The sequence below is a fragment of the Heterodontus francisci genome, chromosome 30 (assembly GCF_036365525.1).
Source record: "Heterodontus francisci isolate sHetFra1 chromosome 30, sHetFra1.hap1, whole genome shotgun sequence".
Taxonomy (NCBI): Eukaryota; Metazoa; Chordata; class Chondrichthyes; order Heterodontiformes; family Heterodontidae; genus Heterodontus; species Heterodontus francisci.
In genome coordinates, this window is record NC_090400.1 from 43,277,266 (window position 1) to 43,292,970 (window position 15,705).

General features: G+C 43.1%; 1 protein-coding gene across 1 annotated transcript in view; it reads right to left on the minus strand.

Annotated features, from left to right (window-relative positions):
* Positions 1-15,705, minus strand: part of ankrd13b (ankyrin repeat domain 13B) — a 365,862-nt gene that overhangs the window by 52,904 nt on the left and 297,253 nt on the right. Inside the window, exons 6-7 of the mRNA XM_068009985.1 lie at positions 11,747-11,936; positions 2,323-2,389 (exon numbers count right to left, since the gene is read on the minus strand). Coding sequence (XP_067866086.1) covers positions 2,323-2,389; positions 11,747-11,936 — 257 coding nt within the window. The remainder of the gene's footprint in view (positions 1-2,322; positions 2,390-11,746; positions 11,937-15,705) is intronic.

Sequence of the window (15,705 nt, forward strand, 5' to 3'; positions counted from 1 at the left end):
CCCAACGAATAGCAGGACTTACTGGCAACCAAAGACTCCACATTGAACTCAAAGGTCAGTAAATAACTAACAGATATTGCCTCAAACTTTTCCCCTTTATTCTTTCTATTTTTTCTGTCTCTATCCGCGTGTGTGTTTATCATGTATGCATGCTAGCATGGTGGCATTGCATATTCGTAGTCGTTAACCAGATTAGAGTTTAAGATTAATAAACTTCTACCTTTCTTCTTTAAATCTAAGGAAACCTGTCTGCTTACTTTGCCTTACAAATGGAGCAGTGAACAAGGATTCACTGAAGGGGGAGCTAAAAACAGTGTTTCTAAAATCAAACCCTGTTACGGTTAAACCAGGCAAAGGCTGAAAGGGAACCCCTAGACTCCTTCTCACCTGGTCGTAACAACATCCTCTCAGTTCTGGTATCATCCTTGTGAATCTTTTTTGTAACTTCTCCAATGTCTCTAGATCATTTTTATCATATGGGGATGAGAACTGTTTACAGTATTGAAAGAGTAATCTATCCAAGGTCCAATACAAGTTTAACATAACCTTTCTATTTTTCAATTTTAACCCTCTAGAAATAAACTCTAGTGCTTGGTTTGCTTATTTTAATGGTCTTATTAAACTGTGTTGCTACTTCTAGTGGATTGTGTATCTGTGCCCTCGATGCTTTTCCTCATGTACCCCATTCAGACTCTTAATTTGTTTATTAATTTATTCACAGGATGTAGGAATCGTTGGCAAGGCCAGTATTTATTGTTTCTACCGAATTGCCCTTGAGAAGGTGGTGGTCTTGCTCAGTCATTTCAGAGGGCAGTTAAGAGTCAACCACGTTGCTGTGGGTCTGGAGTCACATGTAGGCCAGAGCAAGTAAGGATGATTTCCTTCCCTCAAGCGCATTATTGAACTAGATGGGTTTTTACAATAATACTGTAGTTTATTGATCAGCATTACTGAGACTAGCTTTTAATTCCGCAGCTGCTGTAACGTGATTTGAGCTCATGTCTCTGGATTACTAGTTCACTAATATAACCACTGTTCCACCATACCTCCAAATCCAAGTAGTATGTGGCCTCCTTATTCTTCCTACCAAAATGCACCATCCCTATATTGAAATTCATTTCCCAAGTCCACACCCATTCTGCAAGTTTATGAACGTATTCCTGAATTTTGTTGCATTCTTCCTTTCTTATTAATTACACCTCCCAATTGTGAACAACTCTGATCCCTGTGGAATACCATTTCCTACTTTTTACCAGTTTGAGTAGCTACCCTTTACCCCTACTCCCTGATTTCTGTTTTGTAGCCAGCTTGCTGTCTGTTCCCTAACTCCATGTGCTCTGACCTTAGTCATGAGTCTACTATGCAGTACCTTGCATGTGACCTTGTCTAAAAACATTAGATATAAATTTTAGTGCCAAAGCATTTAATTGTAGTAACCCTAAGATCAATACAGGAAGTTAAAAATTCCGCTAAATACTATTACCAATGTGAGCTGTTTACGCAAACATACTTGAAAAAGCAACAAAAAGTTAGAAATAAAACTATTAGGTATGTAGAGTTAACTCTCAGAAATAGAAACTAATATTGTTGTGTTCATTAAATCCTTCACAAAGTAACTGTACAAATTATTAATTTGGAATTGGGAGAGGAGGCCATATAGACAAATATAGATGATGATCATCAAATAATGCACTTGACACAATATTTTCAGTGCTACTGAGGCTGGAGAGGAACGATAGGTGAAGAAATGAGGACAGATAAATGTCCTAGATTTTTTCCTTGATTGAAGTCCTCTTTGACATCCTTTTGGGAGAATAAATAAGTGAATGACAGGATAGGTTTTACATGGTCAGTGGGGCAGCAAGCTTAATGGGCAGAAAAGACTTTTCTTGCACCATGCCTTTTTAAGTTCTTGTGTCATTTAGCTCATAGTGTGCATCCCAGAGAATTCAAATGACAGCTTGGAATCGACGAAATGATGGGTATAAATCTATAGAAATCAGTGTTGTAATTACTAGGCTACCAAGTTACTTAACGATAAGTGTTAACATTTAGTTAGTTTCTGGCACAGAGCTTCACATGGCAGGAACACATATTAGGAATCTGGATGCAGAGGTCAATGATTTACAGTCTGTATCATTTCCATCCATTAAAATTAGACTGTGAATTGAATGCATTAACCTCTGATCTGAAATTCCTGATATGTGGATCAGTCACAAAAAGCTTTGTGTCAGGAGTGCTAAATCATAAATGTTACGCCTTACTTTGAATTTTTTGCAGCACACAATAGGGTACCCTTGGATGGTCAGCATTTTCCATTACCTTGGACTCATATCCATTTATTATCTCAATCTTCTCACTCCTCCAACCCAGGATTCCAGATTTATTTCTGAGAAAGGAAAATTGAGAAAGAAAACAATGGTGAAGTCAACTTCAGCGCATTACAATTACTGAAAGCCTCAGAATAGATATATTATTCAGTGTTGTGCCACCATTTAGTTCAAATCCTGCTACCTGGGGCAGTTAAAACTGGCAAACACGAAGGTTACTTCAAGCAAAGTTTGGGAAAGAAAACAGTATTTATTGCAGTTTGTTAACCATTTTGATTTTACCTTATAGTTTAATGTTTGTTTTATGCCCTGTGTAAATGGTAAAAGCAGATACATTTTGTTCAACTGAGTGAATTAATTGACAAAAGGAATGTCACTTGTCAAACACATCATTAGATTCTCAATGTGTCGGCCAACCAAAACTGGAAGACTGTAAGATGATAAGTATCCTTGTTGGAGGCTGGATGGGACAATGGGACCTCTGGGACTTGGACCTGAATCCAGGACTGATGGCATGAAAGTCCCCCACTTGGCTGAAGGTAAGAATTCTGTGTTAACTATTTGGGCAATTTCAACTCGATTCCTAATGGACGAACAAAATTTGGCATAAATTGGCCATCTTACTCCAAAAAATTGTAAGGTTGGCTGACGTGGGAAATGGAAAAGATCTTAATGATAGGGTCATTTTTCCCAGGCAAGATTAAGGCATATTGTTGTGGTTGCTGTATTCTACATCAAATATTCGTGATGACATTGGGCTAACGTATAGACAACTTCCCATTCTCCAGCAGTACTATTCACCTTTATGTCAAATGCTCAAATGGTGAATTTAACTCTGATTTTAATTCTGTTTAATTGAATTGATTTTGAGTGAGTTTAAAATCTCACCCAAATTTGTTTCTGAACTTCCAATGGTTTCTGCATCATCCTTTCAGAGTTTGATATACACAAACCACTTTGTGTTTACTTTACATTAGCTCAGCTGCCAAGGAACATCATGTACTGGGCCTAATAATTAACCTTCATCACGAACATACTGTTTAGGGAATTAATTAATAAATCTTCATGTGAGGGTGTAATATAGGATAGTTGTAGGCTGCAGACAGCTTGTTTGAGTTCAGTAGGCTCCATCAAAATGTAATTGTGCAACTGTAGTGCCCCTACATGGTTGAGATCAGTTCACTCAGCACAAGCCAGAGAAAGAACCTGGGATCTTCCTGGTCAGTATGCCTCAGTGCATTTATGCACTTAGCCTCAGAAAGCACCAAGAAATAATATTAATCAGCTGTCTCTCGTTTTGAGGACGATGTCTACTCAGGGTCATGAGTTTCTGCCATGGGTCTTCATGTGACTGAACAGGCCGATTTTCAACCCGCAGATCTTTAGGCACATGGAGCAGGATGTCCCATGAGGTAGTGGGATTCACAATGCTGGATTTGCTTCCTTTTCTTTCCTTCAGTGCTGTTGTTCTGCCTCATCATTAAGGCATTGGGATTCGACGTGTGATGCAGCTTGGTGGACATGTTGTCACCATTCTGAAAGATTGGCAGCAAGCTCCTCCCAATTGTTGCAAGGAGAGCCTCAGAGTGTCTTTGAAGTGTTTTCTTTGTCCTCGTTGGCCATTTGAGAGTTTTGAGAACAGGACCTGGCGGGGAGACAATTTTCAGCCATGGAGACAGTGTCCAGTCCATCAGAGTTGATTTTGTAGGAGTTTTTCCTGAATGCTTGTGGATTTGGGTCAAGAGGACACTAGCATTTGTTTGATGGTCCTTTCACTGAATCTGGAGGATGTGATGGAGGCATTGCTTATGGAGTTTTTCTAGCGCTCTTATGTGTCGCTGATACACGGTCCAGGTCTCGCTGCAGTACAGGAGCGTGATGGTGACAATTCTGTGTACACTAGAACTTCTGTTGATTTGCAGACGACTTTGTTGTCATACTTGCTGCCATAATTTGTAGAAGGCCAAACTAGTGCAGCTGATCTGGTGTTGGATCTCCTCATCAGTGGCAGCCTTTTGAGAGAGGTAACTGCCAAGGTATGAGAATTGCTTAACATATTCCAGAGTCTCTCCTTCAACATATATGGGAGGTGAAATATTTGGCTGACCAGGTGTGGGGTCATATATGAGTTTTGTTTTGGCAACATTCAAGGACAAGCCGAGTTTTGTATATGCATAATTGAAGATATTGAGGGTGGCTTGCAAATCTGGTGCAGAGTGGTCACTGACACTACAGTCATCCGCAGACTGTAGCTCAAGTACATCTATGGTGGTCAGTTTAGTTTTGGCAAGGAGGCAACCGAGGTTAAAGAGCTTTCCATTTAGATGGTATCCTTTGAGCCATGCCATCGGGAGCTCCTTGTTCCTGGTAGGGCCTTCCATGGTGGCAAGGTTTAGTGGAGGTGCCAGATAAAATCCATTATCAAAGATTTTATAGCAGAGCACTTGGAGAACAGTGGTAGAATTGGACAGAGTCAGCATGGATTTACGAAAGGGAAATCATGCTTGACAAATCTACTAGAATTCTTCGAGGATGTAACTAGTAGAGTTGATGAGGGGGAGCCAGTGGATGTGGTTTATTTGGACTTTCAGAAGGCTTTCGACAAAGTCCCACATAAGAGATTAGCATGTAAAATTAAAGCGCATGGGATCGGGGGTAGTGTATTGCGATGGATAGAAAATTGGTTGGCGGACAGGAAACAAAAAGTAGGGATAAATGGGTCTTTTTCCGAATGGCAGGCAGTGACTAGTGGGGTACCGCAACATACACAATTCACAATATACATTAATGATTAGATGAGGGAACTAAATGTAATATTTCCAAATTTGCAGATGACACAAAACTGGGTGGGAGGGTGAGTTGTGAGGAGGATGCAGAGAGGCTTCAGGGTGATTTAGACAAGTTGAGTGAGTGGGCTAATGCATGGCAGATGCAGTATAATGTAGGTAAATGTGAGGAACAGGAAGGCAGATTATTATCTGAATGGCGATAAACTGAGAGAGGGGAATATGCAGCGAGACCTGGGTGTTCTCTTACACCAGTCGCTGAAGGTAAGCATGCAGGTCCAACAGGTGGTAAAAAAGGTAAATGGTATGTTGGCCTTCATAGCAAGAGGATTCGAGTACAGGAGCAGGGATGTCTTGCTGCAATTATACAGGACCTTGGTGAGGCCACACCTGGAATACTGTGTGCAGTTTTGGTCTCCTTATCTGAGGAAGGATGTTCTTGCCATAGAGAGTGCAGCGAAGGTTTACCAGACTGATTCCTGGGATGGCGGGACTGACATATGAGGAGAGATTGAGTCGGTTAGGATTATATTCGCTGGAGTTCGGAAGAGTGAGGGGGGATCTCATAGAAACCTATAAAATTCTAACAGGACTTGACAGGGTAGATGCAGGAAGGATGTTCCCGATGGTGGGGGAGTCCAGAACCAGGGGTCATAGTCTAAGGATATGGGGTCAACCTTTCAGGACTGAGATGAGGAGAAATTTCTTCACCCAGAGAGTGGTGAGCCTGTGGAATTCGCTACCACAGAAAGCAGCTGAGGCCAAAACATTGTATGTTTTCAAGAAGGAGTTAGATATAGCTCTTGGGTCTAAAGGGATCAAAGGGTATGGGGCGAAAGCCGGAACTGGCTACTGAGTTGGATGATCAGCCATGATCATAATGAATGGTGGAGCAGGCTTGAAGGGCCAAATGGCCTACTCCTGCTCCTATTTTCTATGTTTCTATAAAGTGGGGTCCAAATACTCCAACGGCAGCACAGACACGGGAAGACTGTGCGTCTCATCGGCTGTGAAGGTGGAAGAAGGTTGCAGTGGTAAGGAGGTTCCAGTCATTTTGGTTTGTCACGTCACTGAAATCTGACGACCAACCCATCAGGATCGTGTGGACAATGATGGCTCCCCAAAGTCCCCACATTAAATGAAGTCACATGCCAGCTTCTACCCGAGATAACAATATTAGGACTGTAATAAATGGTGCGACTTTAACTGTTTCAGTTTAAGAATTCATCTGAACATCTTCCTCTAATTTAGATATTTGTCTTGCAATCACTTTATTTTTTATTTAGCACTTTCAGCACGAAAATACATTTTTGAATTTTAGCAAGAAGCCTGAGTTCCTTGGCACATTTTGTTGATGTTCAAAAATGTACATGCAAAAGCATCCTATACATTGCTTCACCATCCACGTCATAACTAACTGATTAACTGCAGATCAAACATCACTGAGTGACTCAGTGTATACAGTGCTACCTATGCAGTTAAATGCAACTGTTAGCTTTGATCCATAGGCAGTTTCAAAAGTTGCCTGCAGTTATATCTAACCAGAAGTGTGTAAATACTTGACACAAGTTGTAAAATATTGTCAAATATGTTCAAACAAAATGAGTTTTTGGGAGATATAAATAAAGCAGGTGTTGAAAAATTTCTACTCTGTCAAAAATGTAATTTAACATCTTGACATGTGATTGAATTTGTTAGTTACCATATAAAGTATGGGGACGGTAGCATGGTGGTCATGTTACTGGTCTAATAATCTAGAGGCCTGGACTAATGTTTTAATTCCCACCACAGCAGTTGGGGGGATTTAAATTCAATTAATTAATAAATCTGGAATTAAAAAGCTAGTCTCTTTAATAACGATCATGAAACTACCGGATTGTCATAAAAACCCATCTGGTTAACAAATGTCCTTTAGGGGAAGGAAATCTACCATCCTTACCTGGTCTGGCCTAAAAGTGACTCCAGACCCACAGCAATATGATTGACTTTTAACTGCCTTCTGAAATTGCGAGAGCTGTCCCACAGACTAGTCGCGCAACAGCCTGACATAGTCATACTCAATCATACCTTACAAACAATGTCCCTGACAATGTCCCACCAGCAGGACATACCCACCAGTGGTGGTGGCACAGTGGTATATAGTTGGAAGGGAGTTGCCCTGGGAGTCCTCAACATTGACTCCAGACCCCATGAAGTCTCATGGCACCAGGTCAAACCTGGGCAAGGAAACCTCCTGCTGATTACCACCTACTGCCCCCTTCAGCTGATGAATCAGTGCTTCTCCATGTTGAACACCAATTGGAAGAAGCACTGAGGGTATCAAGAGCACGGAATGTACTCTGGATGGGGGATTTCAATATCCATCACCAACAGTGGCTCTGTAGCACCACTACTGACCAAACTGGCTGAGTCCTAAAGAACATAGCTCCTGGACTAGGTCTGCGGCAGGTGGTGAGGGAACCAACAAGAGGGAAAAACCTACTTGACCTCGTCCTCACCAATCTACTTGTCTCAGATGCATCTGTCCATGACAACATTGGTAGGAGTGACCACCGCACAGTTCTTGTGGGGATGAAGTCCTGTCTTCACATTGAGAATACACACCATCGTGTTGTGTGGCACTACCACTGTGCTAAATGGGTTAGATTTCAAACAGATCTAGCAACTCAAAACTGGTCATCCATGAGGCTCTGTGGGCCATCAGCAGCAGCAGAATTGTATTCAACTACAATCTGTAACCTCATGGACCAGCATATCCCCCACTCTACCATTACTATCAAGCCAGGGGACCAACCCTGGTTCAATGAAGAGTGCAAGAGGGCATGTCAGGAGCAGACAGACCAGGCATACCTAAAAATGAGGTGTCAGTCTGGTGAAGTTACAACGCAGGACTACTTGCATGCCAAACAGCAGAAGCAGCCTGCAATAGACAAGGCTAAACAATCCCACATCCAACAGATCAGATCTAAGCTCTGCAATTCTGCCACATCCAGTCGTGAATGGTGGTGGACAATTAAACAACTAACAGGAGGAGGAGGCTCCACAAACATCCCCATCCTCAACGATGGGGGAGCCCAGCACATCAGTGCAAAAGACAAGGCTGAAGCATTTGCAACAATCTTCAGCTAGAAGTGCCGAGTGGATGATCCAGCTCGGCCTCTGCCTGAGGTCCCCAGCATCACGAGATGCCAGTCTTCAGCCAATCCGATTCACTCTGCATGTTATCAAGAAAGAACTGAAGGCACTGGATACTGCAAAGGCTATGGGCCCAGACAACATTCCAGCAATAGTACTGAGGACTTGTGCTCCAGAACTAGCTGTGCTCCTAGCCAAGCTGTTCCAGTACAGCTACAACATTGGCATCTACCCAGAAATGTGGAAAATTTCCCAAGTATGTGCTGTACACAAAAAGCAGGACAAATCCAACCTGGCCAATTCCCGCCCTATCAGTCTACCCCCAATCTTCAGCAAAGTGATGGAAGGGGTCGTCGACGGTGCTATCAAGCGGCATTTGCTTAGCAATAATCTGCTCACTGACGCTCAGTTTAGGTTCCGCCAGGGCCACCCAGCTCCTGAACTCATTACAGCCTTTGTCTAAACATGGACAAAAGAGCTGAATTCCAGAGGTGAGGTGAGAGTGACTGCCCTTGACATCAAGGCCGAGTGTGGCATCAAGGAGCCCTAGCAAATGGAAATCAGGGGGAAAGCTCTCCGCTGGTTGGAGTCATATCTAGCACAAAGGAAGAAGGTTGTAGTTGTTGGAGGTCAATCATCTCAGTCCCAGGACACTACTGCAGGAGTTCCTCAGGGTAATGTCCTAGGCCCAACTATCTTCAGCTGTTTCATCAATGCCCATCCCTTCATCATAAGGTCAGAAGTGGGGATGTTCACTGATGATTGCACAATTTTCAGCACCATTCGTGACTCCTCAGATACTGAAGCAGCCCGTGTCCAGATGCAGCAAGATCTGGACAACATCCAGGCTTGGGCTGATAAGTGGCAAGTAACATTTGCGCCACACAAGTGCTAGGCAATGACCATCTCAAACAAGAGAGAATCTAATCATCTCCCCTTGATGTTCAATGGCATTATCATCGCTGATTACCCCACTATCAACATACTGGGGTTACCATTGACCAGAAACTGAACTGGACCAGCCACATAAATACTGTGGCTACAACAGCAGCTCAGAGGCTGGGAATTCTGTGGTGAGTAACACACCTCCTGACTTCCCAGTGCCTGTCCATCATCTACAAGGCACACGTCAGGAGTATGATGGAATACTCTCCACTTGCCTGGATGGGTGCAGCTCCAACAACACTCAAGAAGCTCAATATCATCAAGGACAAAGCAGCCTGCTTGACTGGCACCCCATTCACCATCTTCAACATTCACTCCCTTCACCACCAACACACAGCAATGTGTACCATCTACAAGATGGACCAAGACTCCTTTGACAGCACCTTCCAAACCCGCGACCTCTACCACCTAGAAGGACAAGGGCTGCAGATGCATGGGAACCAACACCTGCAAGTTCCCATCCAAGTCACACACCATCCTGACTTGGAACTATATCGGCGTTCCTTCACTGTTGCTGGGTCAAAATCCTGGAACTCCCTTCCTAACAGCACTGTGGGTGTACCTACACCCCAGAGACTGCAGCGGTTTAAGAAGGCAGCTCACCACCACCTTCTCAAGGGCAATTAGGGATGGGCAATAAATGCTGGCCTAGCCAGCAAAGTCCACATCCCATGAACACATAAAAAAAATGGCCTTGCAAGCCACTCAGTTGTATCAAACTGTTATGGGAAAAAAAGCACTGTGGGTCTACCTACCCCACATGGACTGCAGCAGTCTAAGACAGCTAACCACCACCTTCTCAAGGGCAATGAGGGTTAAGCAATAAATGCTGGCCTTGCCAGTGTTACTCCCATCCCATGAATGAATAAAAAAGGTAGTAAATATTACAGAAATATATCTCCTATAAACCTGCCAGATAGATTATTGCAGTAAGTATGGTTATTCTACAGAATTGGAAGAGGCAATAAATAACTAGGATTAATTTGTACAAAAAAAGAGATGCAAGAAATGTCTTGTTTGGGAGGGATATTTTGGAAACTAAGCATCTTATACCTTTTAAATATAAATAGATGGGCATGGTTATTTACTGAAATATGAATTAGTGTGAATGAGTCACATGCCTCACATAACACTTTCCTTCAGTCATATATGTTTTGTGTTACATAAATTTTACTTATGCTGTCTATCAGTTAACAAATTTGATGAACTTTTGTTGAATTGTTGGCACTGTAGAGATTGAAAGGTGCATTGCACAGGGCCAAAGAACAATGCTTGTGAGCTCAAGCCTCAGTTTCATTTCGTAGTAGCATTTGCTGCTTAGAGATAGATCGAAATAGGAAAGCAGGGAAGAAGAGTCAACAGGGAGGGAAGGAAAGAGTTTGTATCACTGTAATCGAGTTTGCATTTGTGCCCCTGAGAACTCTGAGGAGAGAAAGAGTGAAGTAGTGAGAGAAGAAAATGACGAGAGGCACAAGGCTGAGACAGATGGTGCCAAGATACAGGTAAGAACATAAACAGAAGTAGAAAGTCAAAAAGGAGTGAATAAAGGAGAAATAAGTTCAAGAGATGTTGTCAATGAGCTCATTAATGTCAAGCCTGAGAAAAAATTTCAGTTAGAAGACGAATGGTGCAGACAACCTTAGAGAAATCAGGACAGTGTCTGTAAAATAGAAAGTTAGGGTGAAATTCCTCAGGAGACTCTGGTGCTCCATTGACATAACTTTGGTGGGAGATCAAGGAAACCCTGCATACTAACATTCTGACAAAGTTACTGTGACCAATCAGGAAAACCCCTGAGGAAATGCCTTGCATAAGAGTCAGGATGAATACTACATGTTTTAGAGCACCAGTACTGGGAGGAGGTAAGAGATTAGTGGAGGAATTTCACAAGTACAGCAGTAATATTGGAGCAGCTACTATTTTTGTTCTTTTCAAACATTTAATAAAAATAAATTCCTTTCCATGTATCCATGAGGCGGGCTACTATAATTTATTTATCTGTTCGTGGATTTGTAAAGGAAGAGTTTTCATGGCTTTCATTTTTTCCTTTGTTACTTTTTGGACCCATGATATTGGGAAAAATCAATTTTAATTAAAATGGTAAGATTGTTGACTGGAACCAAAGAATTCAAAACAGTCAAGACTTGTTGAAACAATAAAGCCCTAAGTTTGGATTGGGATTCAGATCTTGGATCAAAGTGAATGGCCGGGATCCAGAATTTGATCCAAACTTTAGATTTTTTTCTTAGGTTCCGATATTGAAATTTCAGATCTGAAAAAATTCTGAAGGATTTCGACTTCAACCACTTTGAATTCAAATCCGACGTTCTGAAGCGGAGTCCTGGGAAACACAAATGACGCTACTGGGGACTTAGTCCCATAACATCTGCTTCTTTAACCAAGTGGCTACCTTACCTAATATCCCTTTATGTGGTACGGTATTAAATGCTGTTTGGTAACGCTCACGTGAAACCCTATGGGACTTCTTACTATGTAAAAGGTGCTATATAAATGGAAGTAGTTGTTCTGATGATAGCCAACAACTGTTACCTTTCGAATGAGATGTTCTTGGTATCTAGTTGGGTGGTAACGATGGGGGTGGTGAGACGGCTTGCCACCTGCTCTTCTGAGGGCTGCACGGCAGCCAACAGCATGTCACGGTCATAATTAGCCAGTGACAGAGTTTCTGAGTATACCATTTGTCGATCATGGTCAATCTCCATTACAACTGCGCAGTTGTCTAAAGTAAACAAAAAAAAGGACAGAACATTAATGGTACAATCTCCTTCATTTAAATGATGTATATGGGAAGATCTTCTCTCTGAGCTAGGTGTAGCAAAAGCACAAACTCTTGAAAAGGATTTGTTTTATGAATTTGCTACACTTTGTGCACATGGGAATGCCCAATTTCAGTTAAGAAAAAATAAAGAGCAACATGCAATCTCCAGGAAGATCATTAGGCTATGGGATTCAGTAATACTTCATCATAACTCGATATACCACGTACTTCAGTATAATATATTCTCTGCTTAACCCATCTGGTTATTACACAGTTGATGTATGGTTGTGAAAGATAGACACTGGGTCTTCTAAAAGGTAGCTGGGTCTCAGTGGTAACACTCATGCCTCAAGGTCAGGAGGTTATGAGTTCATGTCCCATTGCAGACCACAGTACAAAATCTGGGCTGACATTCTGCACTGTGGGAGTGCTGCACTGTCAGAGGTGCCCTAGGTGGATATAAAAGATTCTATGGTACGATTCACTGAAGAATAAGGAATTCCTAGTGTCCTGGTCAATATTTATCACTAAACCAAATTATCTGGTCATTATCATATCACTGTTTGTGAGATCTTGCTGTGCCCATATTGGCTGACACAGTACCTACATTACAACAGAGATTGCACTCCAAAGGTACTTAGTTGGCTTTAAAACACTGTGGAACATCCTGAGGTCAGAAAGGGTGCTATATAAAGGCAAGTCTTTCAATTCCTCTCTGCAGCACCTGGGAAATGGGTGCATAGTCTGTGCCTACATGTTTCATTCTTGGCAGTTTAATTAGGTTACCCCATCCTGACAGACCAGTTCACAGTATATAGTCCTTGCCAGTATAGTGCCAGGCTGTACACCACACCACCACCCCCCCACCTCCCTGCAAGCCCACAGGGAGGGTGCCTCATTTTCCAAGGCCTCCCCACGCGACAGAGGCCCCCTCCCCACCACCCCCCAACCGCTGGTAAGATCCTATTGGCACAGGGAAGGGGCCTTTATTTGATCTCTGGGCGGGAAGGCCATCATCGGCCTATCCTGCCCCCCGGGAGAATCAGAACCGGGATGTCGGGTTCGACGGCAAGTTCTACCCCGATTCACCGCCGCCCCCCGCTACAAAACCTGCCTTGGGATGAGTACCAAATCCAGCTGCTAGTTTCTCTCTGCCTGCTGCAATCAAGAGATTGTGACTGTGAAACTAACTTCTGAGCTTAAGCCTGGGCCTTCAGTTTAACATGTTGCTTGCTGGTGAGATGTTCTGTTGTTCAATCCACTCTGTGATCAAAACAGAGTTTGCATTTAAGTACCTTCCATTCCCTTCTCCTGCTCTGTTGCTATTTTTTCATCTCTAAATGCTCTTGGTTGCCTTTGTAACTAATGTGTTACAATTTTCAGTTTTCTTCCCATTGTTATCAGAAGATGATGCAAGCGAGTCAAAATGCCTGCACTTCAGAAGACAGAATCATTTTTTTTCATTCATGGGATGTGGGCCTCGCTGGCTGTGCCAGCATTTATTGCCTATCCCTAATTTCCCTTGAGAAGGGCATACAGCATACAAGGAGACAATATGGGTTTGGTTAGCTCAGTTAGCTGGAGGGTGGTGTAGAATAACGGTCTCTGTACCGGCTGAGGTAGTTCTTGGGGCTAGCTTCTTGCCTCGCCCCATAGTGATGCCCAATGGCAGAAGCTATGAGAGCACCCCTTGGGCAACAAGGATGCTACATGGAGAGAAAAAGAAAAGAAAAACTTTTTAATCAGACAACAAAAAAAAATTAATTGCATTGAATTAAGAAAGAATGCAAGGCATTTGCATGTGTGAGCAAGAAGGGGTGACTTAAAGGTCCAATTACTGGTAAACTAGTGGTGGTATGACGTATCTTCAAGTTTCCTGCAGTCCTGAAATTGTGCAAAATCCCATCCCTTCAATTTTTAGATTAGATTAGATTAGAGATACAGCACTGAAACAGGCCCTTCGGCCCACCGAGTCTGTGCCGAACATCAACCACCCATTTATACTAATCCTGCACTAATCCCATATTCCTACCAAACATCCCCACCTGTCCCTATATTTCCCTACCACCTACCTATACTAGTGACAATTTATAATGGCCAATTTACCTATCAACCTGCAAGTCTTTTGGCTTGTGGGAGGAAACCGGAGCACCCGGAGAAAACCCACGCAGACACAGGGTGAACTTGCAAACTCCACACAGGCAGTACCCGGAATCGAACCCAGGTCCCTGGAGCTGTGAGGCTGCGGTGCTAACCACTGCGCCACTGTGCCGCCCTAAATTTGCACATACAAATAATCAAAAATCCAATAAACAAAGCACAGTGCTGCATGGGTGAGTAAATTCAATTGCTGTGAGCCTACATTTCAATTAGTGACAAAAAGTTAATAGCATTCTGTTTTATTCAATGATCATTCTTTCATTACTCTATCCATCTAATCAATTACTGGATAAGCAGTGACTCCAGGAATGAAATATGTAGACAAATTGATTTGCCCAGGTTTAGAACCTGGAAACTGTAGCCCCATCTAACAAAGCTGCATTAGCTAATCACCAAATGATTGAGATCTTCATTGAACTCTGCTGAGTACAGGCTATTTGGCAGATCAAATGCAGGGCTGAAGATTCAGCCAGATAAGATGTATCCCAGAAGCATTTAATAAACGACAGACACAAAAGCTGGAAACAAAAGACGATAGGGCTGAAATTCCTGGCTTTGCTGTGTTTTTTTGGAAAACTAAATATTAACATGGCCCAACAGTTGCCGATGGTGTTGATAAGGATAATGGCCAGAGTTTAACAGAGATGGGCTGTAGTGCCCATTGTAGAGGGAGTGGTATGTTGTCATACAGGGGGATTCCATCTGATGTTCTGCTCTATTCTCAAACCTAGGTCTTGAGGCAGCGCCTATAGTCGTCTTAATATTGGTTCTTTCAATTAAAGTGGTGTCATAGTGAGAGCTAGCAGTGCTTGTACCAGATAACAAACAATGTCCCCCTTATGCAGATACAGGCAGGAAGGTTCCAGTTTTAATCTGCGGTCTGTGTGGAATTAGCTGATCTTAGCCAGAGAAGCACAGTAACTGGCCTTGGTGTACACGAAAAAGAAAATCAATCAGCAAGGCTTCTCACTTCTAATCATACAGTGATGGCTGTTCAAAGTGCAGTGTGTGTGGACAATGGGTGAGGGCAGCGATGGACTGGGCTGTGATGTCTCTCCTCTGACTCTCTCAATGGTTAAAAATCCAGCTGACACAACTGAATTTTATGGAGTTAGCAGGGCTCCCACCGCCAGGCCAAAAAGGCAGGGGGAACCCTGCCGCAGCCATTTGGAGCCGCCACCACCCCAGCGCAATTATACGGCGCTCAGCCCGGCGCCGAGATCCCCATTCCTTTAAAGGCAGGGATCCTGCCTCCAAGAGCTGCCAGCCAATCACAGGGCCAGCAGCTCAGTAGTATTGGCAGGACCACTGGGAGTCGTGGTCACTGCTGGTACTGCAGAGGCCTTGGACCCAGGCACAGCACCTAAACCTCAGGTAAGTGAAGCAGCATCGCTGGGGCCAGTCTGGCAGGTTGCAGCAAAGTTGAGGGGAGGCCATCTCAGAGGGGCCCAGAAAATTCAGCCCACAGTCTAGGTTCTCATATAGTGTCTTGGAGGTGAGTTACTCGAGGGCTGCCAGTGCCCCTCAGCATGAATCGGCACTTTCAGGAACAGAGGGGAAATAATTTATG